This window comes from Aspergillus puulaauensis, chromosome 3 (assembly GCF_016861865.1).
Source record: "Aspergillus puulaauensis MK2 DNA, chromosome 3, nearly complete sequence".
NCBI classification, from domain to species: domain Eukaryota; kingdom Fungi; phylum Ascomycota; class Eurotiomycetes; order Eurotiales; family Aspergillaceae; genus Aspergillus; species Aspergillus puulaauensis.
Window position 1 is genome coordinate 3,311,632 of NC_054859.1, and position 25,356 is coordinate 3,336,987.

A 25,356-nucleotide genomic window follows, 5' to 3' on the forward strand; every position below is an offset into this window, starting at 1 on the left:
AGCACCATAGCTGCATCGACGTCTACTAGTGTATGTACAATATCGTCACTGCGAGTCTTTTCCTGCCAACAGAGGGCTAATTCTATATCCAAAGGATCCCTGGCCGGGTATGGTCGTGGATGGAGAATATCAAAGTTGGATCCTGTTATCACCAGCTTGACCATACATATGCCGGATACCACCTCTCACTCAATTAAACTATAGATCACTGCTGATATAACTACACATCTGACGGAATTTTTTCTACCAAGCTAGAAAGGCCCTATTATAGGGTCCATAATCGACCGTGATTTATCCAAAACAATAGAGACCTGCTGGCTCATTTAATGTGCCCACCAAACTTATATACTGCCCAGAATATCAGGAGCAGCTCTATGTTTCGAGGATAAGTTCAATATTGGGGTAATCCGGGGGCCGGCCTGGTAATGCCATATCGCAACATGTAGTAGCCAGCTGTATATGTATGTAGCTAGATCACAGCCACGATAATGGAGCAAAAAGTTGCTATTTCGCAAGGGGGCTCACGACAACACCACTCAGCCCCAGGGGCCAAATGCAGGGGTCGCGCTCGCCCGACAGCCTCACTTTCACTCCGCAACAAGGGCTCGGATTTGATCTTGCCCTGACAAGACTGCCAAGTCAACGCCCGGGCGTTTTTTTGCCAGCGCCATTGGCCCCGTTCTTGTTTATTGTACTCAAAGAGTTAGTCTTCGCGAGGCGGGGGGCTGAGTGCATGGAGCATGTGGATCAATCAGCCTTTCGTCCAGGTTTAAATCAGAACTTGTCCATAGTGACAGAGAAGTCTTCGCAACATTCCACACCTGGGGAACGGCGGTGATGCCGTCTACACCTACCACTGTGCAGTTCCCGATCACTCAACACCAATCTCGAGATGGCGTGGGATCCAATGTCCCTCGTCTCGCTCGTTTCCGAACGCAGCCACGACCCAGAGGACGACGTCGATAAAGAAAGGGCAGCAGGGTCTAAGGAAGGGAGCGAAACCAAGACTGCAAAATGGAAGCGAACACTCTATCTCGGCTCGGCGACGTCGGTTATTGTTCTGCTCATCAACCTGCTCATGGTCCTTTGGGCGTGTCTGCGGCAATCAGAACATGGGCGCAGTGTTCTCCTGCTCTCAGAAGACTGTGATCGTATCAAAAAGCTGAGCACCGGAGTGCATCTGCTAATCAACATACTGAGCACGCTGCTGCTGTCTGCGAGTAATTTTGCCATGGTATGGCCCTGCTATCACTCGAATGGTTCATTGCTGTGCTGATATAACAGGTTTAGCAATGTGTCGCTTCACCGACAAGGAAAGACGTTGATCGCGCCCATGCACGAAACAGCTGGCTCGACATTGGTGTCCCCAGCGTACGGAATTTGTCGAGTATCTCTCAAAAGCGCCTGTTGCTCTGGGTTGGTCTTGCCATCTCGAATGCGCCACTTCATTTACTGTATGCTCCATCCTGGCCTGTGCTATCGGTATATTAACAAGACAGTTACAATTCCACGGTGTATACGACCTTTTCGGTGAACAATGCTCCGATATTTGTCGCGAACTCAACCTTCACTTCCCGAACCACGGCCGATATCCCTCTCATGCTCGATACCTACGACTATAAAATGTCTCCGATGATGACCAGGATTTTGGGGATATCCAAGAACATGACCATGCTGGGACCGCATGACTGTTTCTCAGCGTATGAAACTGATTTTCTATCAAAGTACGACTCCTTGGTCTTGATAACCACTGGATTCAACGACACGGACGAACCAGGATACAGCAGTTTACAAGATCGTGTTGATAGGATTTCCACCCAAACGGTCAGGAATCCGTCATATTCCACTCAGGAACCCGCTTATTCTTGGATGTGCGAACAAGAATACAGCTGGTACAGAGACAGCAGTTGGTCGAAAATTTGTGCTCGTTCTCGCCCTGGGGTTGACGACGAGGATTGGATGTTGAATCAGTACAAGGTTCAATATTGTCTCGCGGAGAAAACAGCGGAGAAGTGCTCCCTTCAGTACAGTTTCCCGCTGGCTGTGGTCGTCATTGTGGCCAACCTGGCCAAGGCGATATTAATCTATCTCGTGGCGGATCGCCTCCGAGGCGATCCACTGCTAACCCTCGGTGACGCTATAGCCTCATTTCTCCGGAATCCTGATCGCTCGATGGCCAAGAGCTGCCTTTTGACACGCCAAGAGACAACGAGGCGACGTATATTCATGGTCGCAAGATACTTTATATACAAGCCGCGACCATATGTGGCAAAGCCTAAGAGATGGTGGAGGTCTCCAGCTGGGGCTCTCTGGGCCACCTTCTTCGCAGCGTAGGACACCTTATCAACACGGCACTGTGTACAGGTAGCTGACATTACTAGATATATTTTCTCTTTAGTTGTCCCACTTGGACTACTGGGGCTTGCGTTGCATAAGATGGATGCCACTGACGGAGTTTGGGACTCGGGCCTTGGAGCTGTGCAGTCAGGGACAATAATTTCCCACGGTGGCTGGCCTTCGGAGCTGATTCCAAACGTTCTTATTGCTAATGTTCCCCAACTTGTCTACTCACTTCTGTACATCCTGTCGAACGGAATCCTCACGAGCATGATCCTTGCAGCCGAATGGAACGCTTTCTCTTATAATAAAAAGGGTCTCCGCGTGTCTACATCTCCTAGGGGTAATCAGCGTACATCACACTTCTTATCTCTACCGTATCGTTATGGAGTACCGCTCATCGCCCTGTCTGCCTTGATCCATTGGCTCATATCACAGAGTATATATCTGGTCAGCGCTGATGCCTATACTGACGGCGTCACAAAGCGAAGCCCTGACGACGACGTCTTAGCGCTCGGATACTCGCCTCCTGCAATTATCATCACCACTTGCGTGAGCGTCTTGCTTCCAGTGTCGTTGGTATTGCTAGGCAGCAGGCGCTTTAAAACGGGTATGCCGGTCGCCGGAGGCTGCAGTTTGGCGATAGCAGCATCATGTCATCCGCAGGCCAGCAAATCCAACACCGATGACGGATTGGATATTAGATATCGGCGACTACAGTGGGGCGTTGAGCCGCCTGTCCCGGGTGAGACAAGACACTGTACATTTTCTGATGTTGATGTCGAGACACCAAAGAGGGGGGTGTATTACCAATAATCCGATATCCGGATATCTTGTTGTCCTGATGACTTTGCAAATAGCGCCAGCGCTCGATTATATTATCATGCCTCATTATTATACCGCAATTCACGCAGCGCATCACCCACAGCACTTTGTTGCATCGTCCTCCACTATCGTAGTCTTCGCCTGCGGTATCGGCCCCTGCATCTGCCCCAAGACCACTTTATATTGCCCCCAATCAAAGTATAACTTGCCCGGATAAAGTTGATACGTCGTTCTGCAAATTCGATAAGCACTTTATGGACTACTTGAGATCTAGGATACCACTGACTGCGCCTCATAACTGTACTCCTTGTACATGAATGGATTCACCCTAAGCAAAGCAAACAATTAAGAGGGAAACCAAGATCACAGCTGGCCACCAGGTATGGACATGGCTCATCGCACCTGCCATGCCAGTGAAAGACGGAGATGTCGAGTTGGAGCTGGGCGTAAAGTTCCCGGTGTAGGAAACATTGACGGCCTTTTCCGTATACGCTATCACGGCAAATGTCAAGTAGGCGCCATCGCTAGCAACATCCCAGGCGAGATGGACAGGTCCCTCAGAAGGAGAGTCAACACTAGTAAGCACAACATGGTTTAGTTGATAGAACATCATTACCCAAGTAATCAGGGAGGTAAAAAGAAAGTAACCTACCGAGCGTATGTCTCTCCATCCGCTTCAAGCACTGTTACGTTGGTAACCGGCCCATCCAGAGCGACGTTCAGGTCGTAATGTCCGTCTTGGAGCTCTCCGAGATCAACCGCAACATAAGTCAGCGAGCCATCTCCCATGGGATCGCGGAGGGTGGCATTGGCGCTCGAAATTGTGAGTGTGTCCGTTCCTTCCTGCCGTGGCATTAAGTGTGAAGTATGTGCATCGACCGCTTCATCGTCGTCTCGTTTGATGAAATGGTCCGGGCATCCACCTTCGACACGGATGAGTAACTTATCGCTCTTACTCGGGTTACAGTTCCTAGTGATGCCACCGAGAATCGGAGCCTGCGTTCCTGAGTTCTGGTAGTGCTCGATGCACAGTGCAGTCTGTGCGTTGCCTTGCTGGTTGTATTGTGCTGCCATGGCGCGTTTGTTAGAGCTCTACCAGACAATGAGACGAGGGGACGACTTTACCTGGTGGATATTCGTCGCATTGATATGTATTCGGACCGAAGTGTGCATTAGCCTCTATCACCTTGTTAACTCCCGTTATCGATTGATTATGACCTGCTCGCAATGGGGACTACTGACCTTGACAGAAACCCTTGCAGTTCACGGACGAGTATCGATTCTTCTCCCCGCCTCCATTATAGGTTAGTATATCCTCGCCATCCTTGAGTCCCGCCGGGATCTGCCCGGCTTGTTTACGTGCCCTCATTCCTTGCTAATCGTTAACTTCTGTCCGACTCGGAAGGGATGGCTCTGAAGCGTCCCACTCACCTCTGCAAGTGCTATCTACGAGCTGGTCCGTCTGCCCCACGACCCGTTTGAGATTCAACACCATAACATTTTGCTTCGTGGGAATATGGCACGCCCTGATGCAATCCTGGTCAAACGGGTACCTCTGGCGTGACTCGAGATCTCGCCCTTCCAAGTCCGACGCTGCCTCCACCTCCACCTCATCGAGCCCGCGAGACGACGTTCGACATGGACCGGAGGACAGCACACTGGTAGTTGTCGTTCCAGTCTGAGTTTGGGTCGTGCTTTTGGTGCTGGTGGTCGTCGTCGACGTCGTGGACGTGGTCTGAGTCGTTGTGGTTTTGCGGCAGTACCCAGGCCGAGGGCCGCATTCCGAACCAGGAGGACAGCCTAGCCATGGAAGGCATCATGAGTTAGCATAGCGTACTACAGGCAGGCAGATATGGCGAATGAGGGTGGGGGAGGACGAGAGGAACACACACGTTCCCGGGCATTTGGATTCATTAGCCCGGCAGCACGAAACACCACCATTCGTATTGCACTTGGTGTCCTTAGGACAGATACTGGCTCCACAGCATGTCGACCCGGGGTCTGCGCAAAACTTCCCTCCACAAGTGACCGCGGTCTTGGGACAGCATTCGCCACTCGCCCCGTGGCAGTTGGTGCTCGTGGGGCAGCATTTGGGAGGTATGCCACTGGTGCACTATAGCTCGGTACCTTAGTAGCAGTTCTTCCAAGAACCGGTAAACTGTTTTAAACTCGACGAGAACTGTGTATGTAAACTTACGCACTGCGTCCCAGCAGGACAACAGGTCCTTGCAGAACATATCACCGGGTAAGGACATTTTCCCTGTCTGGGGAAGATATCCAGCCCCGCAAAGCCCTCGGGACTTGGGAGTGAAACTCCGGCAAACTTATCGCTCTCGCCAGGGCTGGAAAGGTAATCATCTGGTGTCTGGAATGCGGAGTTCCCGAAGAAGACTTCCTCCGCCTGCGCGGAACATAGTGTGCCGATAACGAAGAGACTCAAAATCAAAGGCTCAAAATGGAGCATTTTTCATATATATGTAGGAATTTGGAATCCGCGGGAGATGCGTAAACTTCTCATGACAGGGGATTGATCCAGAGAAGAGAACAGAGCCGCAGAACCCAGCGGGGCGCCGTCGTTAGTACATAATACTCGATACGAGATTCAGCCAGTCCTCCTGCCGAGGAGAGGCTCCTTTCAAACAGCCCCTCCCGTATTCGAGGTCGATCTTCCCGCTCTGATTGGGGGTTCAGTGCCGATCCTCAGTGTCTCGTATTCTGCGCTCTGATCCTTGCACCAAGTTGCGAAGGATGAGGGGTAATCCGAGTTCCAATCTAGAAAACTGCCGCATCGTTGATGGTTGGTCAGAGTAGTTCTGATAGTGGTTGGGGCTGTGGCGATTTTAGGTGTGTTGTATATCTCCGGTTAGGGCTCATATAAAACAACTTATAACCTGCCTTCCCCAACATGGCTCCCAGCCAAGAAAGATGCAATCCTTCAATCACAACACGAGCACTTCCTATTCGGACGAAGACTTTATTCTTTCTGCAGACACTCTAAACGACTCTCACCATCCACTGACACCTAACAGAACAACAGACATTACACATTACACATTATCATGAAAGGAGATCTATCAAACCATACACAAACCACATCCACCCTACTGCTTCACATCTTCAACATCCCCCTCCCTCCCCCTAAGCCCCTGCACACTGTCCAACGCCCGATTCAGGTCATACCCCTGCGTCCCCAAACTCAACACCAGCGCCACCCCACAAACCGCACAGCAAACCGCATACACAATCCTCAAACTATCCGTATACGCCGTCTGCAGCGCCAACTTCTCCGCCCCCGCCGGCATCGCCTTGATCACCTCCACCAACCCCGCCGCATCCTGCGAGTACACACTCGCCATAGGCGCTAAGGCCTCATACCCAAGGAGGTAGTGGTACATCCTATTCTGGAACACAACGCCCCCAATAGCAACGCCAACAGCCTGGCCCATCGCGCGAAAGAAACTGAACATGCCGACCGCGATAGCGAGCGTCTCATTCGTTGCGGAGGCCTGGATCGCAAATCCAATCGAGGGGAAGAGCAGACCCAACCCGATCCCGGGGACGATATTAATGAAGATGAATGCGGGGATGCTCGTGTCGACATCCATGTAACAGAGCAGGCCGAGGCCGAATGTTGACAGCGTCCAGCCCGTCCAGATTGCCCAGCGGTAGTGGCCGAATTTGGTGACGAGGATGCCGACCACCGCGGCGGATGGGGCGACGGTGAATGTGGCGGGGAAGAGGGCTACGCCGGCCATTATGGGGGAGTAGCCTTTCACTGCTTCGTAGTAGAGGGGTTGGTAGTAGAGGAGGCACCAGAGAACGAGGCCCTGGAGGAACGAGCCTGCGAAGGAGACGGAGGCGGTGCGGTTTTGGAAGATGGCGGGGGGGATGATGGGGTCTGTTGCGAAGCGGTATTCGTAGATTGAGAAGGTGGTGAGGCCTGCGATGCCGATTATCAGGGGGACCAGGGTGCGCCAGGAGGACCAGGGGTAGAGGATGCCGCCCCAGGTGAGAGGGATCAGGAAGGAGGACAGGCTGCCGACGAAGATGATGGTGCCGATGTAGTCGATCTGGCGCAGTTTCTGGGCCAGAGAGGTTGGGATGATGTTGAGCTTGAGGAAGAGGATGATGGAGACGAGCCCGATGCCGATGAAGGGGAAGTTGATGTAGAAGATCCAGCGCTGTCCATGTTAACCATGTTAACCACTGTAGATGTAAAGGTAGGTATAATGCATACCCAGGTAACATCCTGCGCAAAGCCACCACCGAGAATAGGGCCAGTAACAGAACCCAAGCTCCACATGGCAGACAAGATACCAAAGTACTGTCCTCGAAGGCGCAGAGGAACCAGATCAGTCACGATGACCTCGCTCAGGGCAATCAAGCCTCCACCGCCGACACCCTGAATGGACCGCCCAACAAGCATGTACGTGAAGTCCTTGGCCACAGAGCAGACGACAGTGCCGACGAAGAAGAGAGTCAGGGCAGTAAGCACCAGCGGCCGTCGACCGAAGATGCCAGACAGCGAGGCAAAGTTTGGCTGGAAGACTGTCGAGGAGAGCAGAAACGAGGTTCCACTCCAGAAGGCCTCGATTGCTGTTCCCTTGAGGTCTTTTGTGATGATCTATACAGCTTAGCTTGGACTGGTATACTTGTATAGGGCTGACATACAGGCAGAGCAACAGAGATACTCGTCCCATCAATGGCAACCATCAGCGTCAACACCGACAGCGTGAAGAAGGCCAGAGTCCCGCGCTTCCCCAGGACAAAGTCCATCTCTGGAGTCTTTGCTTTATCGCCGGTCTGCACAGAGGGAGAGCCAGAGCTGGCCTCGGGGTCCGCAACTTCTTTAGACATGTCGTCTTGGATAGTAATACTCAAGCAAGGTAAATGTTTTGATGTAATTCATTATCCTTGGATACAAGACTGAATATATACACAGGCTGGCCATAACGCAGTCACACCGACTCCGTGCGGAGGAACAGCAGCCCGCATTGTGGTGACGGTGATGGCGTTACGGGTAAAAGGCATAACGAGAAGCTGTAGCCTATTCATTAGACCGTGCGGCTGAATCGCGCAATCCTGGCTCGTGTTCAGCACGGATATTTCTCAATCGGAGTGACTCGAGTCCGACTGATTCCGAGTCGGGCTGCGTTTTTGTGCCGCCGGATGGTTTCTTGCCCGATCAATTGACAGTTCCACTTACCAGTAATAGAATAGCCTGTTAATTAATTAGTAGACTAAACAAATACAGTTAGCCTTGCGAGCGCCTACTGTAAAGAGTAAAGATGAAGGAATCAATTTCCGTAAGAATTATTCTAGCTGAGATAACGCCAGCCCACATAACGCTATTAGTCTATCATTCTATTAAGGTATTAAGGTATGTCTATCGTATCGCATCATGACCCAATCTTATGATTACGTCGCCAATTGAGTGTTTGAGTCTGGACTGTACAGCCGATCCAGCTCATGGCTTCCATACGCAGGTGGCGCCTCGTCGCTAGGACTGAGCGCTCCCTGCGGTGGAGGAGTCTCAAGGCCTGCAATCGATGAGCCCTCCCAGATCCGATAATACGGCGACAGGTATATTGACACCGGGATGGCCAGTCGCAGCTCGCTGACGTGTCCGTCTGGATTGTGCATGCGCACGTTGATCTTGAGCTTGTGCTTGATCCGGATCCCCTTCGCATCGATGTCCTGCACGCACTGCCCCAGAACCCGTGGAAGATGGAGTGATCGCGAGAACTGGAACCCGGCGCAGTCTTTGACGGCGATCTCCGGAGGGCTATTCTCGAGAAGATACCGGTCGCTTGACAGGACGGTTGTTGTAGAGGAGGTATTCTTCCCTGTATCCATCTCGGCCTCGTTCAACGCGAAGTCGCGGATTTCCAGCAGCTGCGACTCGACGTATTCAATCTTGAGACCCTTCATCGCAGGAACAAATGCATGGTTCACATCGACCGAAGTTCCGAACGCGACCATCTTGTTAGGGACGTGGATCTGATATGCGATCTTCTCGGCCCATACTTCGTCCAGTGTCTACCAAGTATACTGTCAGAGCCCATCAAGTCAAGAAACAAGGTAAAGGTAAACGTACCATATCCTGAGCGCAGTTCTCAGGCACACGAATAACGCGCAACGGCTTCTGGAATTTCACGTCCCTGCCGTGCTTCCGACCGATCTCGACCGTGAACATATACGCGATAGACGCGTCCTTGACGCCCTCCACGCTCTCCGGCAGCGATCCCTCAAGGACAACATTGAATGGGAGCTTGTACTCCCCAGCCGGCAATACCTGCGGCGTTGTCCGGTACGAGTCGTGGAATTCCCACGTCCGCTTGTAGAACTCTTCCTCGCTCGCTTGTCGCTTCCAGGCGGTTCGAGCTGGCAGACTGTGACTGTTAGTCTCTTGTCTCTTTGAGGGTGAAGATGGGACGACTTACGAGACCCGCCGTACGCCGGTCAGATGTAATCGGATGTGTTTAATAGTGAGAGGGTCTTTGCATCGGAAGGTGAGGTTGCCGCTGAGGTAGACAGCGAGGGCTTCTTGCGGCGAGCCCTGGAAGACGACGTGGTCTTGGTCAAGTCTACAGTGCAAACATTAGTGGGGGCTTAACACAAGGTAGGTAACACGACAGGTAGGTACGTACTGGACATCGGTATATTCAGAGTGAAGGCCCTGCCCCTTGAGCAGATGGAGCGCCATGACGGTGAGCCCTACTTGTGCGATTTTGCGCGGGAGGTAGTAGTCAGACAGCCAGACGAGGACTGTAGCAATTGCGAGATCCAAGAGGTAAGATCTCGTCAGAAGGCCTTCCATTCGAAGAGGTACAGCAGTGCAAACAGTTGGGTATGTAGTAAACAGAGCATAACGTTATCCGGTGAGCAGGAGGGCCGGCAGCGGGTTTTATGGAAGGGACAATCGGAGCAATCCATCCGTCAATAAAACTATAAAATTGCTCCACGATAGGCTGCGATACTGCACTCATTGAATTACCGAGGATGTTTGATTAGAACACACAGTCAGGCTGACGTGACGGCTCGCAAGATAGCCTGCTTCAGTATCGGGCCGATATCAGAAGCACATGCAAGCCGATAAAACACCAGAAAGGAAAGGATCGGTAGAGGCGAGTTCATCCGAGTGGGCTCATTTAAAGTATTTGGTAATTAGCCCCTTAAAGACCCTCTGGCACCAAGCCAGCAGCGAACCAGCAGCGACCAGCAGGGCTGATGCTGGATGACAGCTCGCAACGTGGTTCCCTTTTAGCACTCGGGACGATCAGTCAAAATCTGAACTGCCCGATCGGTTGGCCGATATCCTACTTTCACATGCTTCTGTTCAATCTCCTGTTCTGGTGTCTCCTGTTGTCTCCGGTGGTTGACCGATGGCTGTCAGCTGCTGAGCTGAATGAACAGCCCACAGTCAGGCCATTCGAAGAATCTAAATTAGCCCATACTCTATATTATCATAGTCAAACAGTTAAACTCATGCAGTCATCAATACGAGGGCAGTCGGGGCAGCTGTTCATCCGAGGGATCCGTGCAGATCTTTGGCGTCATCCTGAGGCATCAATTATACAATTATTGATTATATGCCCTTCATTCATATTTTATTTCATTCTGACTTCATTCATAATTTATGAGCTGCTGCAAACTCGCTAAACACCTTCCGTACGATCATGTCCGTCACCACTGATCATCTGATCATTTTCTAGCCCCTGCCCTGCTCCCCCGTGTCACAGCATATCCCAACATCCTGCTCCAGATACTCCTGAGCTGCCTCCATCTGACCCCGCTGCACAGACTTATCCACCGCAAGCAACGACTCAAGCAGGAATCAGGGTTTTTTGAAGGCAGTTGGCGGATTGTATTTTTATTTATTTGTAAAATTGGCCTGTACTTTATACAACTTCAAGTATCTATATATAGTAACCCTGCTTAAATATATCATCCACTACGAGTACTCTACGCGGGGGCAACAAACGGACTTGAGAGCAGTAGAAGCCGAACACACCCCAGCTATTGACTACGGTGTCTACTCAGACACTGTATATGAATGCCAAAGATAGAAACATCGCGTGATCTCATCATGGGGAAGATGGCTGATTCTCGGGTTCCTCATCCGACGCCGTTGGTGCTCCCGAGTCTCAACCCTCGGATTCCATTCACGATCCGAGGGCAGCACCCGCAATAATTTTACTATGAAACTATGCTGGATTCCGAAGTATTTCACTGTATTATCAGGTCAGAATCAGAAACTCAATTCAATTCAGTCTCACAAGCAAGACACAAACCAAACCACATCTCGACCACATTTTTACTACAAACTATATATCTATTTTTATATATCAAAATGCGAGCAGTCTTCACCCTCCCCCACCGCCCCGCCATCCGAAACTTCCTCTCAATCGCACAGCCCTACAGCTACGGCTACGGCTCTGCTGCATCCTCCATGGCCCGCGCATTCTCAGCCGCGGCGCTGTTCTCCGTCGTTGTCCTCCCATTTGTTCCTCCGGCAGTTATGAGTGCGAAGGCGAATGGAGGCAAGAATGCGTACGTCTTCTTATTTAAGTGCTGAGAGGGAGTAGGATAGAGGTGCTAATGGGTTGATAGAATTACCATGCCTGCACACCCGTCCGCTCGGATTTACGGGCAGAGGGGGGTTCGGATGGTGTGATCTCCCCTCTCAGCCAGTCACAGTTATGTTTCTCGAAGCATTTATGGTGTTTGTTCAAGGGCATTGTTTATTTATTTATCATGTATGGGGTTGCATTCGGGACGCGGGTTGTTAGCGATTCTTGTATAGGCATTGGGTAGCGCAAATGATAACGATCAAGCTATATTAAATGTTGCAATGTAGACTGGTAGAAATTGCTTTCATTCAAACCTCGCCTTGTATAGTTGAAGACGGTGGTGCAACCTTGGATGGCTTGCGAGGGATACATAGTAGCGGTTAGTATAATTGCTTGGGCAAGGATTGCCAGAACAAGTGCTAATGGCAACAAATAAGTCTCAGAAGATTAGTTTACGGTAAAAAGACCTACCAACGTAGTGATACTGGCCAGTGTATCACATCTTAAGTATTGTGCTGCATATCAGAAGCACGACCTGGGACCTGCAGATGAGATCGACATCTTAAATGCATAATAAGAGGAGACAGTAATAGCAGTATTTTCTAGAATATTGTAAACGAAGAGCAATAAATTCAATGCAAGCTAATGCATAAAAAGAAATAATAAACAACAGGCTAAAATAAAAGTCATAACATCTCATCTAATAAAATCTTTCCTCATCGTACCTACTCAACAACATACATCTCCCTGAGCATCGAGTCAATAAACTCCCTCTGCTCCTCCAACCACGCCCTCTTCGCATCAACATCAAACGGCTTCCTGGCTATCTCGCGCTCCTTCTCCTCTTTGCGTTGATGGCGGATCCGCTCCTCAAGAACCTCAGTGCGATAGTCGAAGTACTGCGGGTACAGCTCAGTCAGGTTACTGATGCCGCGGACACCAACGAGGATTGACTCGTCGCGGACAAGCGGGTTCTTGGGCCGGAATGGCGTGACCATTGAAATACGCTCACGGCCTCCGACGGCCTTGAGGGCCTGGTGCTCGAGGTAGCGGCCTTGCATGACGACTGCGTAGCCCTGCATACAAAGTTAGACTGGGCGGACTATTATTGAGGCGATGGAGTGGTGACATACCATAGCAGGCCCGCGGACCTTCTTGATATCGCCTGAAGGCATCTTGATCGCGGTCTCGCCGCCGACCATCTCCGTGCAGTCGGAGAGCATGGTGACGCAGACAAAGGGGAAGCTGTCGTAGTGCCATGCGAAAGCAGGGGTGTCATCGTCGGCGGTGGCGGGCTTGATGGTGCTGGTAGAGTTACTGGCAACGCCCTCAACGGGGTCGTCCTTGACAGCGACGTTGATGTTGGCAATTTCGTAGTCGTATGCGGGGACCAGGTCGATGCCTGCGATTGAGGAGATCTTGTCGAGGACCTCGGGTGACTTGAACACGTCGTAGATGAATGGTGCTCGCCTGTGCAGATTATATTAGTATACATGTACACAATCAGGGGGTGAAAGAAGTGTTGAACATACTCATGGCCCATCCCGCGGATCATGTTGGTGCAGAAGGTTGATGCATATTGGCAGTCCCTCAGTACAGGCTCGCTGAAGATCTCAGAGCGCATCTGCTTGATAGCGTCTTGGGTGAAGAGGGGGAACGGCTCGGAGATGGCATTGGGGGAGATGCCTGCACCCTCCAGCCCAAGGTCGGCCATCTTGTGGATCTTCTCTGGCGGCTGGAAGTCGAGGTGCTCGGCCGGGTCGAAGGCTCGCTTCTGAGGCACCTTTGCCCCCTCGATCAGGGACCGGGGGAGGATCCTGGTTGGGCGTGTGGCCTTTTTCGTCTTGGGGCCGATCACTGTGGGCGCCCTAGGGGCTGGGGAGGGTGTAGAAATGAGGGCTGCTGGGGCCATTTTGTGAGGATTAAGATTAAGATTAAAGCCTTGTGACTTAGAGGAGAGAGTGTTGCTGTTGCTGTTGCTGTTGCTGTTGCTGCTATGAGGTTGAGCGGTCGAGGGCTCTTATAGATAGACAACGGCTTCACTATCACCAACACAACCCCGGGGTATGGACTCCACCATCTGGGGCTCCCGAGCACGAGCGTCATGAGACCCCCCCCGTGAATGCATATCAACGGGTTTCTTTCCCTTGTCTCCAGATGGCCTGTGTTCATGATGACACATTCCGAAGCGATCGCCAGTCTAGAGGGTTCGACTAACCCGATACGCGTCGGATGGACATCACGATGAGCTTGTATGTGTCAATAGCCACAAACCAGACGTCGGGTCTGCCTCCCGATGCAGGTCTCTTACGCTAGTGCGTGAGGATCTCAGTCTAGACTCGGGCTGCTGCCAGTTGTTCGGGAGCGCGTGTCTTTGCCGGGATAGAGTATCCAAATTGAGCAAAAGAGATACGGGCTGGTCACGGCGATATCAGTAACTCTTGCTCGTTCTACACTATCACCACACCTGATAGAGCTATTCCATATCACTGGATAGCTGTCTCAATCCACAATGGGTGTTACCGATGAGGGGTGATACTGCCGTGGATCCAGGGCTGGAATCTTCCCCAAGTTTATTTGGAGATAGGATCCATCAGAACCATGACTTCTTTCCGAGATGGCCCTTGTGCCCCACGTTGCGTGCCTGACCAGCATTCACGCCAGCACCGGTTGTGGATGGTTCGGGAAGACAGTCTTCGGCTCTATTGTTTTCTTGTACCGCGCTCTCCGCGTGCCGGATATGGATGCAAGGCAGCCTTGATACTGAGAGTTTTGCGAACCATTGAAGCCTAGGGAGTCTGTCTTCACTCCTTCCGACCACAGTTATGCCCCTCAAGGTGACCCCGAAAGTCTCTGACAGTCCTCTCGGGGGCAGGCTCGGATTCCCTCAGGATATATCCTGCTTCGGTAGAACAAGAGATTTCTTGATTCAAGCTCACAAGCAGTCATGTTATCAGTGAATACCCGGTCCCGTTGATAATGGCATCCTCCTCCCTATCTTGGGACATACCCAGCGTGGAATTGTCACATTGTGGTATTCGCCTTGGGCAGGCAATTCAATGCAATGCGAACCTGCACAGCTGAGAGTCTGTTATGAATAGAGTGAGTGTCAATATGTTTACTTCCCACCGGGATAGATACATTCAACATGGATATCAAAACTGAGACATCCAGGCTAATAACAGGCACCTTAATTAGGCTATTGACTGAACTATGATAAATTTACAAGCACCAACGGCTTCCCAGAAACGGTTGCTGCGAGGACGGTCATATTCCATCAAGATCCCCTGTATCACCAACTGGAAATGCCTCAAACACATATGTTATTGCCCATGGCAGTTGTGGTCGACATCAGTCAGCCCCCACTGAGCTGAACTCCACGCAGGCTGACGATCCAATGAACTGCTGCCCATTCACCAACTTCGTCTCACACGACAGACCACCTTCCTCTTCTACCCCATCATGGCTCAATTCAGCTTATTCCCAAGTCTCCCCCCAGAGATCCGCCACCAGATATGGCTGGAAGCTCTCTCCAACGCCGACGAACCCGGCGAGACCCCCCTCTTCTACTTCAAAAAAGGCTGCTGGCGCTACCGACCTCTCAAGCCAGAAGATTCGGGTTGGCACCCCAGCTGCGAGACCCTATGCCTCCGGTTCGACCATGACCGTCTCGATCCCCTGAGATATGACCACCCCTTGTTCCACGTCAACTGGGAAGCCCGCAGCGCTGCTCGGTCCTGGGCCAGGTCCCCCGGAGAGAAAGAGAAAGAGGCGGCTTCTCTTCTCATGACCCGGTCATTCGACGCAGACCGCGACATGCTATATGTCTCGGAGGAAGAGTACGGCGACTTCATCACCGAACCCTCGGAATGTCCCTGTGAGGCCGGAAACTTTGATACGTTCAGTGGCTGTGGCCCCCACTGGCACCGGCTTGCTGTGCCGCTTGGGTTGCTAAAGAATGACCCTGCCGCGTTTTCAGAGTTGTATAACGAATATGGGAGCGTTTGGATAGTCTATCTCATTGTCGAGGCTGAGCCGGACGACTTTTGGCACGTCCAGGGTACGGACAGCCGAGAACGGCAGTGGTGGGAGGTGCAGAGTCTAGAAGGGGCCCCGGATGCGAACTTTTACAGCGACGATGGTAGCGAGTTCCTTTGGAGCGGATATACGTCTGCGCTTGATCGGTATTATTTAAATGATGTATTGGGTCCTGTGGCGACGGAGATGTTCAATAACGATGTCATCCGGTGGTATCCCGTGTTTCAGATTCGACCGGCTCGTGTTGTTAGGAAGTGTATATAGGAATGAATTCCGTATATTAGATGGAGATATGAGTCCAGTCACCAATATCAGTGGTATCCTCATTGTGTCACTATCAGCCCGAGTATTATAACCTTAGACTATTATACATCCTTTTCACATCTAGCCAAGGATATCTAACCCTAGAAGCACCACTCGTCTCTCCATCTTTACTCTGTCCCAATCCCATCCCAGGCAGTTCATCCTTGTCAACGCTCTCCGGCTCTCTAACCCAGCCACGGCTCTGCGCATCAAGAACAGCCTGGAACCAAGCATCCGCCATCTTCCCATAGCCACGCTCATTCGGATGCTTCCGATCCGACAAATCCCCAAGGGTAATATTAATTGGTACAGACAAGACCTGCTCCCCATCCATACCCTCAATAATCTTGTCAAGCTTCTCATTAAACGCATCTGTATTCGCCTGCATGCGCGTATCATTCGCCCAAATGACCGGCGCCACAAGGACAGTCACGCCCTGACTCGCCTCGAAAAGCCGGTTAATAATATCCTGTATAATCTGATCCGCAGAATCAAGATCAACCTCAAGGTCCATATTATTCGTCCCGGCAAGGAGACAAACAACATTCGGTTTCGCGGGGACTGAAAGCTCCAGGTATTCCCTGATATCAGACAGGTATTTCCCGCTGTGGCCCTCGTGGTCGTTATCGGCCATTTCGCCGTCCTGGAGACTGCCGATCATGTCGACTTCGAGTCCCGGTTGGTGGTTTTGCAGTGCGCTGCGCAGTTTGTGCCGGTAGCCTGTTATGTCTGGGGAGCCGGTTCCGCGTGTTATGGAGTCGCCTAGAGGCATTACGCGGAGGGGTGGGAGGGACGATGCTGCCACCCAGAGGAGTATAGATGGAAATGCGAGTGCATATTTTATAGCGTGGTGGTATAGCATGGTGATAGTGTGATTATACCGGAGCAGGAGGAATTGGGGATAGACATAGACAACATGCGCCGCAGCTCAATGTGACATCGGGTCAGATAGTTCCTGAGAATATTATGCGGTATACGTTGCTTCCCCAGACACAATGGGTTTATTGTCGATGCTGCCCTCGCAAAGAGTGCTAGGTTGACGTCGAGCGATGGGATGATATGAAACACTGGAGCACGTCCCAAGCAGCCAGTAATGGTATCAGCCAGTGAGGATCCGTATTCTGCTGCGCCACTCGCAAAAATGGTTACCATCGTCGCAAGATTGCAGTCCAGGGGCGCGCTGTCGATCGCAGTGTAAAGCGAGACCTGTGAATTCCCTCTTGCGGTTAGCCTTACCGTTCTAGGAATGGCCGCCCGATACGCCGTACTGTCACCGCCAGCTCCTCCGCGTATATAAGACCCGTCCTCGCTGTTCCGACCTTCATCCCTCCCAACTTCCTCTTCTTCCTTGACCTCCCACCCCATATCCCGCTGATTCTGTAACTTGGGTCGTGGGGAGGGATCTGTTGAAAGATGACCGCCAAGGTTCGTAGTCATATCAGTCTAGACAAACAATCAGATTAGCTAAAAATAGTGCCAAGACTCGTCCAATGTCGAGGGGCCATAAACGTATGCTCTTTGGGAACATCTATCAGTTTCTCCTGACTTCCTCTTCACAATCCCGTATCTATTACAAAACATTACGCTCGGCAACTCTTGAACAACGAACTTCATTGCAGCTATGAGTACCTCGCCTCCCACCCCGCCATCAAGGGCCTTACTAGATGGCGAACAGAGATTCAAAACTATTACATCACCCTGTGAGTGGGTGGAGGATTACCGCCCAGGTGGCTATCATCCAGTTGTTCTCGGCGATACCTTCAATCATGGCCAGTACAAGGTCATCCGGAAGCTCGGCGAAGGCTCCTACTCAACAGTTTGGCTCGCCCGTGACCTGAAGTAAGTTCACCTGTGATGCTATAGATTATCATTACTCATTTCTTTAAGAGGCAGGAGATATGTCGCCCTAAAGATCCTTGTGTCGGAAATCTCGGGCTCGACAACCGAGCTACGAGTCCTACGCCACATCACCCAAGTCGCCCCAGTAGAAGGGACCCCGCATATCACGCGAGTGCTAGGCGAGTTCGAGCATCGCGGCCCCAATGGCGTCCACAAGTGCTTGGTATTTGAGCCCATGGGGCCGAGTGTGAATACCATGGTCGAGGAGCTGCCGCAGTTCAACCCTCGCAGGCGAGCCATGAAGGTCCGCTATCCGCTTTGGATGGCAAAGAGCATCCTCAAGCAATCCCTGCAGGCTCTTGCATTTCTACACGAAAACGGTATCGCCCATGGAGATTTCCAGCCGGGGAACATACTCTTCACTCTTAAGGATATCGACTTGACACCCGAGCACGTGGTCCGGCAGGAGGAAGATATGCAAGCCCGGTTGATCTCGTCTCCGGTGCAGAGGTTAGATGGTAAAGAAGATAAATGGGCTCTTCGATATCTCTGTGTTGCGCAGCCGCTGGTGCCCTTTACGTGCTACGCCGAAGGGTTCAAGGTCAAATTATCGGATATGGGCGGTGGTGAGTCCCCTTTCGATTATCTGGTCCGTTTTCTTACTGAATGTCTATCTGGATAGCATATTTCTTTACCGACCCGCCAACAAAGCCCGTTACTCCACTTGGTCTTCGACCCCCCGAGTTGGTTCTTACCGGAGCCGTCGACAGTACCGCTGATGTCTGGAGCTTTGGCTGCCTTGTCTTTGAGCTGATTACCGGACAGCCACTCTTCTGTATACCGTGGTCCGAGTTTGAAGATGACGATCATCTTCTCTCCCTCACCACCCGGCTCGGCGCCCTCCCCGACAAGCTCTTCAAGTACTGGAAGACCTCGTCGCTCTACTTTACGCCCGAGAGAAAGCTCTTTAATTGCCAGCTTGGGGGAGTCGCTCCGGGGGAGGAACCGCTGATGGTGGAGCAGACGTCTATGGAAGAGTTATTTGATTCGGCAGGCCCGGATCTTAATGAGGAGGAAGCCCATAAAGTGAAGGCGCTTATTAGGTGGATTCTGCAATATGATCCCGCGAAGAGACCTTCGCCTGCGGAAATCTTATGTGATCCATGGTTCTGCGAGATTGACGTTGAGAGCAGGTAGGTCTGGGGTTGAGATTGCCCTGCGTCCCTTGATTTCTCTCTTGCCAATATTACTTGTTTTGACCAAGAGCTCTAGGATGCTCTAGCCCACCTCGATCAACGAGTTGTAGCGAACTTACAGAAGCGCCTATTAAATTGCAAACCCTATGCGCTTACTCATTATAATCTTAATTTAAAAAATATTATAATCCAAGATCAAAAGGTTATTAGTATACCAGCTATCCCTGAAGCAACCATGGTAAATTCTCACCTTTTGCTAGCTTGGTCTGGTCCAGGGTAGGTATTCCAAACTAACAGAGTACGTGAGGGAGCCGAATTCAAAATCCGCAGCAGAGTCGCCGATTGAGTCATCGACTGATGAGCTGGAGGACGTGTAGCGTAGATAAATTCATCCTATTAACCAAGTTCTCGCTTTCCAGCTCCCGGAGCCGGATGTGCTGTAATTATCGACGAGTTTGCCAGACTCGTTCCATCTTTCGCGACAGCCTCTGCAAACGCCCGTGGATGGTAGTCAGTACTAGAATACGTAGTCTCAAAGCCAACATGGTCCGCATAGTCCAGATGTGTAAACTCTTCCGATGTATTGGCGGTGGCATAGATATTCCAGTAGTCCACCTCTGTAGCTCCATTCCAACTGATCCAAAACGTGGTCCCTGACATTGGAGACTCGCTGTATATTTTCAGAGACGGCGGATCAGCTGGCTCTCCGGTCCAGTTGGATTTGTGCCAACGGTAATTCATGGAAAGGGGATCTTCTACTGTGGCGAAGAATACCAAGGTGCCGTCTTCAAGGTGCTCCGAGATCGCAGGAACACTGCCCCATCCTACGATGACATTCTTGTTTGGCAGGATCTGCATATTGCCCTGGCTCCATGAGAGTGGGACATCCCCAGGGGCAGCATATTGTCTAATCAGAGTCGAATAGTTTGTTCCGTGGTCAATGGAGACGAGCATGCCGCTTGAGATCGACGATGTGTTTGTATACCGATCACTTGCGTTGTCGAACAGAGACAGTACAGTTGTAGTATCGTTCTCCTGGCGGAAACGCGCGTCGTGCTGTGCTGAGAAATTGTAGTTTGTCTGCTCTATATCTGGATGGCTTCCTCCTAATCTCCACATCACGGATCCATCTCGGCCGGATATCTTGTAAATGCCATTGGTGTGTCTGGCTGACACTACGTAGTCACCATTGGCATTCTTGTCGATGGAGTTGATATGGAAGTAATCCCACGGGTTATCTTCAGTCCCTCCCCCGTCCTCGTCCAGAAGCGAGTAGGATTCCTCAACCGAAACGTGATCGATAGAGTTCCACTGGAAAAGAACATCTCCGGTCTCGATATCGACTTCTTGGAAGACGCCGTCTAGAATCCAGCCCTGGCCAGGATCTAGTCCGTATCCCTCTAGGTTGTAAGCGCGTGGCTCGTAGATGGGTATGAGCATTGTTTTGCCATCAACGACGGCTGTCTCATGCATGTCACTCTCAACCAGCCCGTTGCCGCTCTGAACAGACGTCGTGGGCATGTAGCTGCTGTTTATTATTTCGTGTCTGCCTCTTGCGTACCCACCCAGTTGTGTTCCGTTAAAGTAGCAGAGATGGTCTGATCCGTTATATGGGCAGACATGGAGATTATGAGCAACCTCCTCAGTTGAGTTGTCACTCCCGCTCCATATAAGAGTCTTTGTATGTTAGAGCAGCTTAGAACTAGCAGGTAAGATTATCTTGCACATACACCATTATGGTCATAGATATATGGCCCCGCCACTTCTCCGTTATAGGGGGTTAGAAAGATATAGCCCGGGCTGATAAGGCTGTCATTTTTGATGCTGATATTAAGCACTGGAGCACGAATATCTGGCCGCTTGTTAATGCGTGTCAGTGCATATCTCTTAAAGTAGTAGACTGGGAAAGACCGACGGATTCGAAGGAAGTCCAGTTACAGTTTACCAGGCCAGCAAATGCGAAGATACAGGCCAGCTGAATTAAGACGAGTCTAGCTGACGCCAGGTGCCCCTTTCCAACTATAGTAATGGGGACCTTCATGGAGATACAGTATTAATTAAGTGATTCAAGTATTGAGTAGCGCCACTGGTAGAGAATGATGCCAGCGCGATAGTACAGAGCTTTTACACATATATAGTATAGAGCAAAATTTATAGCATATCCCCGCATTACCTCAAGACTCCAGTCAGCAATCCAACCAGTTATTTTTATTGGTGGAAACAGGCCGTATCAATCGCTTTCAATCGCTGCAATTCCGCAACCGGTAACCCCACAGCCCCAGACTTTGGTACATCCAACGGGGAGTCCAAATTCATCCAGATCTTGCCGGGAATCTGTGCCATGGAATGCCGAGCACACATGGGAGCCCTGGAAATGTCAGGCGAGGCCGGTTATCGCCGTCATCACTTCGCGATTCCTCTACTCTGATCGTTTTGCCTCCGTAGTTGCTACCAGAGCTATAGTAGAACAATACTGTGCGCAAAGGAGTGTGGTATTACCGAACTAGAGCTCAGGTAAGTACAGTATATTTTCCTTTTTCTGGTTTTATTTTCCTTCTTTTTTTGTCAGGTTATTGTTGTCCGTTTCTTCTTTTTTTATCGTTACTGGTGATTATATAGCAGCATCGAACATGATAAGGACTTGAGCAGCTCCGTAAAAAGACAGTCTAACAAGTCGCAGCAATAGGGATCGTTGGTATGCAGTTCATGGAGCATACAAATGCAAGCTCATGTAGAGCAGTCTAGCAGTTTGGTTTGTTTCCTTGTGCAATGTCAGTTAAATGCATCCGTTGATAACTCAAAGTACAACTCGACTTACTGCACTTCCATGGCACATCATTCTCCTTCACCCACCAAGTATTCCCTCTATTCCAAGTCCTGTACCAATTGTCCCTTGTGCAGAGAAAGCCATTAGTTAGATATCCATTATCGGTCGAGAATGCCTTACCTCTTGCACTGGTATTGGACCTTGTCATGTGGGTCATATTTGCCAGCAGGAGGGCAAGGGAACCTGTAATACCAGATCGGATGGTCGGACTGGCACCGCGCGGGCTGCTTATGCGGTGGATCCTTGCGCTGGTCTCTTTCCTCGAGGGAATCGTCTCCTGCATCATCAGGTTCTGCTGATGGTATGGCAAGAGTAAGGGGGAGCAGTGCAGTAAGTAGATAGAGGGGGGACTTCATATTGAAAGTTATGGACGACGTCTGTTTAGATCTTCAATTTTTGTGGATGATGAGACAGTAACCCAACACCCTGCTCATCTCATGAATTTATATCCGTGCGAGCACTGTTGTAACAAGTCTAGGCTCTTGAGAGCCTCTGGCTAAGTCAACTCGTCATTCAAGCATTCCATAATTAGATCATTTATCCTGTATCAATAGAAATCTTAGTATGGATGAAGAGGTATACAAGTTGATAGAACCAAGCATCACAAGCATAGCCCAACCAACTTCTATGGACCGGTAAACTGTTGATTTCCGTAAGCTTGGCAAACCAGTACTCCAACGGTCATAAGGCAGATCGACCATGGTAGAAACGTTGGAAGACTCCCATTTCCACGGCGGAATTCCTCCTCATTCATCGACGGGGTCTTGGCTGTCTTGGCTGGGGGGGTCTTATCTCTAATTATATACTCGAGCTGGTCGCCACGAGTCTAAAACATAGCCAATAAATGTTATTTTTGCAACAAACTCATTGTCTACTCTATAATACAGTCCAATCGCAGATTCAAATAGACGACTGTCTGTTGAGGGTTTTGACGGGCCGGTCTAGAATTCTGGCCAAGAACCCGAATCTACATTGCAATGGAAATATTATATTACTGTAATATAGAGATGGCTGCGCCTTCACATTGATCCTTTACTATATCCAGGAATTATATTAGAGTAGACTTTGAGGTGAACAGAATACCAGATCTCCCCGTTATCAAAAGCAGCCTTAGGCAGTGAGTGGCGTGATTGTAGAGCCAGAAAGTAATCGTACTTTAACATTGCAATATGCTTTGCATATACTTTGTACTACGCAGCCCAGATGATCTAAGCAAACTATATGATACCCACGTCATTGGCACATTTCTCTCTGATATACCAGTACCTTGGCTGAATATTCATCCTGCAAGAGCCAAACGCAGCTATGGAGCAGCCTCCGAAAACATTCAGACCTCGGGGTCATCGAACCACTATGCGAAGCCTGTGATACTCTCGGCTATAGAGCTCCAACACGCATCCAGGAACAAACTATCCCCGCCACCTTTAATGGACGAGATTTGCTCTGCCTGGCAGAACCGGACAGTGGCACGACTGCTGCATTTGTGCTGCCGATTCTGCAAGCATTGGTGGACAACCCGCAACCATTCCATTCTCTTATCCTTGTGCCCACCTCCGAGCTTATATTAGAGGTCTCCCAAGCTGTTGAAGACTTGGGCACTATGTTACCGGTCCGGTGTGCCTTGCTGATAGAGGGGAATGACATGGCTGCGCAGGAGACCGCGTTGAGTCAGGAACCCCATATTGTGGTTGCCACACCGGAGCGCATTCTAGTCCACCTTGAGAATACCTATCCACAGACAACTGCCCGACAGCGCGCGACTGGCAGCGCTGAATCAGTTTCGCGCTGGGTCTGGGGATATCCTTGTCCTTACTGGTGGTGCTGTGCAAGGTCTTGATATTCCTTCTGTTGACTTTGTTCTTAATTATGATTTGCCCGGAGATGTTCAGGATTACATGCGTCGAGTTGGATGTGCCAGGGCGGGTGGAAGTGGGATGGTGATATCCTTTATCATGTAGTATGAGGTCGACGTCTGGTTGGGCATAGAGGAAGCTCTGGGTGAGAGGCTAGATGCGCTGGATATAAACACAGACGAGGTCATGTTGTTAACTGAGCGAGTGAGAGTGGCCCAGATGGAAGTAAAGGGCGCTCTCAGTAGGCCCTACTCGACATCATCTGCTGAAAGTTATGGTACTTGAGACTGCCAACTTGAAGTGAAATACGGAGCAAGGGCCAGCTCAAGCAATAAATCTCATTCATTCATCATAATCCCATCCCTATAGGCAGTATCTAGTTCTTAGGCTTAAACCTGGCCGCACTCCGCGTCCCAACCTTCTTCTCATCCCAGATGTAATTCACACTCTCCTGCGCAACAACAGCCTTCGCCCACTGCAAGAACTTGGGAGCCCTCTTCTCCAACAGCCCCGGAAACTCCGGAGCCAAAAGCCCATACTTATGGAACGACAAAAGCCTCAGCAAAAACGACCCCGTCAGCACCTCCACCTGGGTCAGCTTCTCCGCGCCGTGGAAGAACGGGCCCGAGCCCGATCCAGCCGGGTAGAGCAGTCCCTCGATGTCATTCTTCTCGATCCCGGCAACGATGGCCTCGGTTGCAGCGGGCTGTTCTTCGTCGGTGGCCTTTTGGGCGCCGAAGACGAGCGGCAGGAGCTTGCTGAAGAAGGTGTCGACGAAGAAGGCGACTTGGGCGCGCTGGATGGCGCCGGCTTCGATGTTGGAGGGCGGGAGGAGGTGCGATGGGTGTGCGTCTGCGAGGAGCTGGGCGACGATGCCGGATTCGGGGATTATGGTGCCATTGTAGGAGATTGTAGGGACGAGGCCGCGCTGGTATTATTAGCTAGATCTGGCTGTTTTGAGTTCTTGAGGGGGCGTACCGGGTTCACTTCGAGGTACCAGGGCTCGCGCGGGGTGTCAAGGTCGATGATGACCTCTTCGTACTCCAGGCCGAGCTCCTTGAGGGCAATGTGGGCGCGGTGAGCCCAGGGGCAGATGTGGTTTGTGTAGAGGATGATCTTGGGAGCCATGGTGGATGGTGGATGGTGTAGAACCAGCAACAAAGGGAGAAAGAGGGGTATATATGCCAAAGACTGATTTCTAATCGAGATCGTGTCAATTCCGCCAGCGATGATGACAATGGGGTGCTTTGCTTTGAAATCCAGCGAGCTGCCCAGTGGCTGCTGACGCTCCCCCACCTTCCCCTCTTGTGGGGATCGGATGACGGCTGTTGTATCGGCTGCTAAGATAATCGAGATAATAACGAGCGCCATCGATAAGATAAAGGTGTCATTGATGGGAGGGTGACCTGGCGTGCTTAACCCTAGCTATGATGCCATTGTCTGTATATAACTGGCCTGTCCCTGGTCTTCATCCTATCTTCCGTCAACCTCCCACTGAGGAAAAGGCCCTCTCATGTCCAACATGTATAGGAGGGTGACATTCACGCAAATAGTCGATGCACACG

The 25,356-nt window shown here is 50.9% G+C and overlaps 12 protein-coding genes across 12 annotated transcripts; 4 read left to right on the forward strand and 8 right to left on the reverse strand.

Annotated features, from left to right (window-relative positions):
- Positions 1 to 892: 892 nt before the first annotated feature.
- On the forward strand, positions 893 to 3,153 carry APUU_31329S (uncharacterized protein; the record flags this gene model as incomplete). The annotated part of the gene is made up of 4 exons (XM_041702521.1): positions 893 to 1,234; positions 1,291 to 1,454; positions 1,500 to 2,330; positions 2,382 to 3,153. 4 exons carry the CDS (start codon positions 893 to 895, stop codon positions 3,151 to 3,153), a joined length of 2,109 nt encoding a protein of 702 aa, XP_041555298.1.
- A 337-nt stretch (positions 3,154 to 3,490) lies between these two features.
- APUU_31330A (uncharacterized protein) lies at positions 3,491 to 4,236 on the reverse strand (the record flags this gene model as incomplete). Its single annotated transcript, XM_041702522.1, has 2 exons — positions 3,491 to 3,737; positions 3,815 to 4,236. 2 exons carry the CDS (start codon positions 4,234 to 4,236, stop codon positions 3,491 to 3,493), a joined length of 669 nt encoding a protein of 222 aa, XP_041555299.1.
- Positions 4,237 to 4,772: 536 nt separating this feature from the next.
- APUU_31331A (uncharacterized protein) lies at positions 4,773 to 5,066 on the reverse strand (the record flags this gene model as incomplete). The annotated part of the gene is made up of 2 exons (XM_041702523.1): positions 4,773 to 4,962; positions 5,053 to 5,066. 2 exons carry the CDS (start codon positions 5,064 to 5,066, stop codon positions 4,773 to 4,775), a joined length of 204 nt encoding a protein of 67 aa, XP_041555300.1.
- Positions 5,067 to 6,263: 1,197 nt separating this feature from the next.
- On the reverse strand, positions 6,264 to 8,019 carry APUU_31332A (uncharacterized protein; the record flags this gene model as incomplete). Its single annotated transcript, XM_041702524.1, has 3 exons — positions 6,264 to 7,343; positions 7,400 to 7,786; positions 7,834 to 8,019. The coding sequence occupies 3 exons, from the start codon at positions 8,017 to 8,019 to the stop codon at positions 6,264 to 6,266; spliced, it is 1,653 nt and encodes a 550-aa protein (XP_041555301.1).
- A 561-nt stretch (positions 8,020 to 8,580) lies between these two features.
- APUU_31333A (arrestin family protein) lies at positions 8,581 to 9,982 on the reverse strand (the record flags this gene model as incomplete). The annotated part of the gene is made up of 4 exons (XM_041702525.1): positions 8,581 to 9,201; positions 9,260 to 9,554; positions 9,606 to 9,749; positions 9,813 to 9,982. 4 exons carry the CDS (start codon positions 9,980 to 9,982, stop codon positions 8,581 to 8,583), a joined length of 1,230 nt encoding a protein of 409 aa, XP_041555302.1.
- A 1,389-nt stretch (positions 9,983 to 11,371) lies between these two features.
- Positions 11,372 to 11,839, forward strand: APUU_31334S (uncharacterized protein; the record flags this gene model as incomplete). Its single annotated transcript, XM_041702526.1, has 2 exons — positions 11,372 to 11,715; positions 11,776 to 11,839. 2 exons carry the CDS (start codon positions 11,372 to 11,374, stop codon positions 11,837 to 11,839), a joined length of 408 nt encoding a protein of 135 aa, XP_041555303.1.
- A 621-nt stretch (positions 11,840 to 12,460) lies between these two features.
- APUU_31335A (uncharacterized protein) lies at positions 12,461 to 13,647 on the reverse strand (the record flags this gene model as incomplete). The annotated part of the gene is made up of 3 exons (XM_041702527.1): positions 12,461 to 12,811; positions 12,869 to 13,205; positions 13,268 to 13,647. The coding sequence occupies 3 exons, from the start codon at positions 13,645 to 13,647 to the stop codon at positions 12,461 to 12,463; spliced, it is 1,068 nt and encodes a 355-aa protein (XP_041555304.1).
- Positions 13,648 to 15,197: 1,550 nt separating this feature from the next.
- On the forward strand, positions 15,198 to 16,037 carry APUU_31336S (2EXR domain-containing protein; the record flags this gene model as incomplete). The annotated part of the gene is made up of 1 exon (XM_041702528.1): positions 15,198 to 16,037. One exon carries the CDS (start codon positions 15,198 to 15,200, stop codon positions 16,035 to 16,037), a length of 840 nt encoding a protein of 279 aa, XP_041555305.1.
- An 85-nt stretch (positions 16,038 to 16,122) lies between these two features.
- APUU_31337A (SGNH/GDSL hydrolase family protein) lies at positions 16,123 to 16,938 on the reverse strand (the record flags this gene model as incomplete). Its single annotated transcript, XM_041702530.1, has 1 exon — positions 16,123 to 16,938. One exon carries the CDS (start codon positions 16,936 to 16,938, stop codon positions 16,123 to 16,125), a length of 816 nt encoding a protein of 271 aa, XP_041555306.1.
- A 759-nt stretch (positions 16,939 to 17,697) lies between these two features.
- Positions 17,698 to 19,197, forward strand: APUU_31338S (serine/threonine-protein kinase; the record flags this gene model as incomplete). The annotated part of the gene is made up of 4 exons (XM_041702531.1): positions 17,698 to 17,915; positions 17,964 to 18,541; positions 18,598 to 19,108; positions 19,188 to 19,197. 4 exons carry the CDS (start codon positions 17,698 to 17,700, stop codon positions 19,195 to 19,197), a joined length of 1,317 nt encoding a protein of 438 aa, XP_041555307.1.
- Positions 19,198 to 19,507: 310 nt separating this feature from the next.
- Positions 19,508 to 20,632, reverse strand: APUU_31339A (arylsulfotransferase family protein; the record flags this gene model as incomplete). The annotated part of the gene is made up of 1 exon (XM_041702532.1): positions 19,508 to 20,632. One exon carries the CDS (start codon positions 20,630 to 20,632, stop codon positions 19,508 to 19,510), a length of 1,125 nt encoding a protein of 374 aa, XP_041555308.1.
- Positions 20,633 to 24,167: 3,535 nt separating this feature from the next.
- Positions 24,168 to 25,162, reverse strand: APUU_31340A (glutathione S-transferase family protein; the record flags this gene model as incomplete). Its single annotated transcript, XM_041702533.1, has 2 exons — positions 24,168 to 24,719; positions 24,770 to 25,162. 2 exons carry the CDS (start codon positions 25,160 to 25,162, stop codon positions 24,168 to 24,170), a joined length of 945 nt encoding a protein of 314 aa, XP_041555309.1.
- Between the last annotated feature and the right edge of the window lie 194 nt (positions 25,163 to 25,356).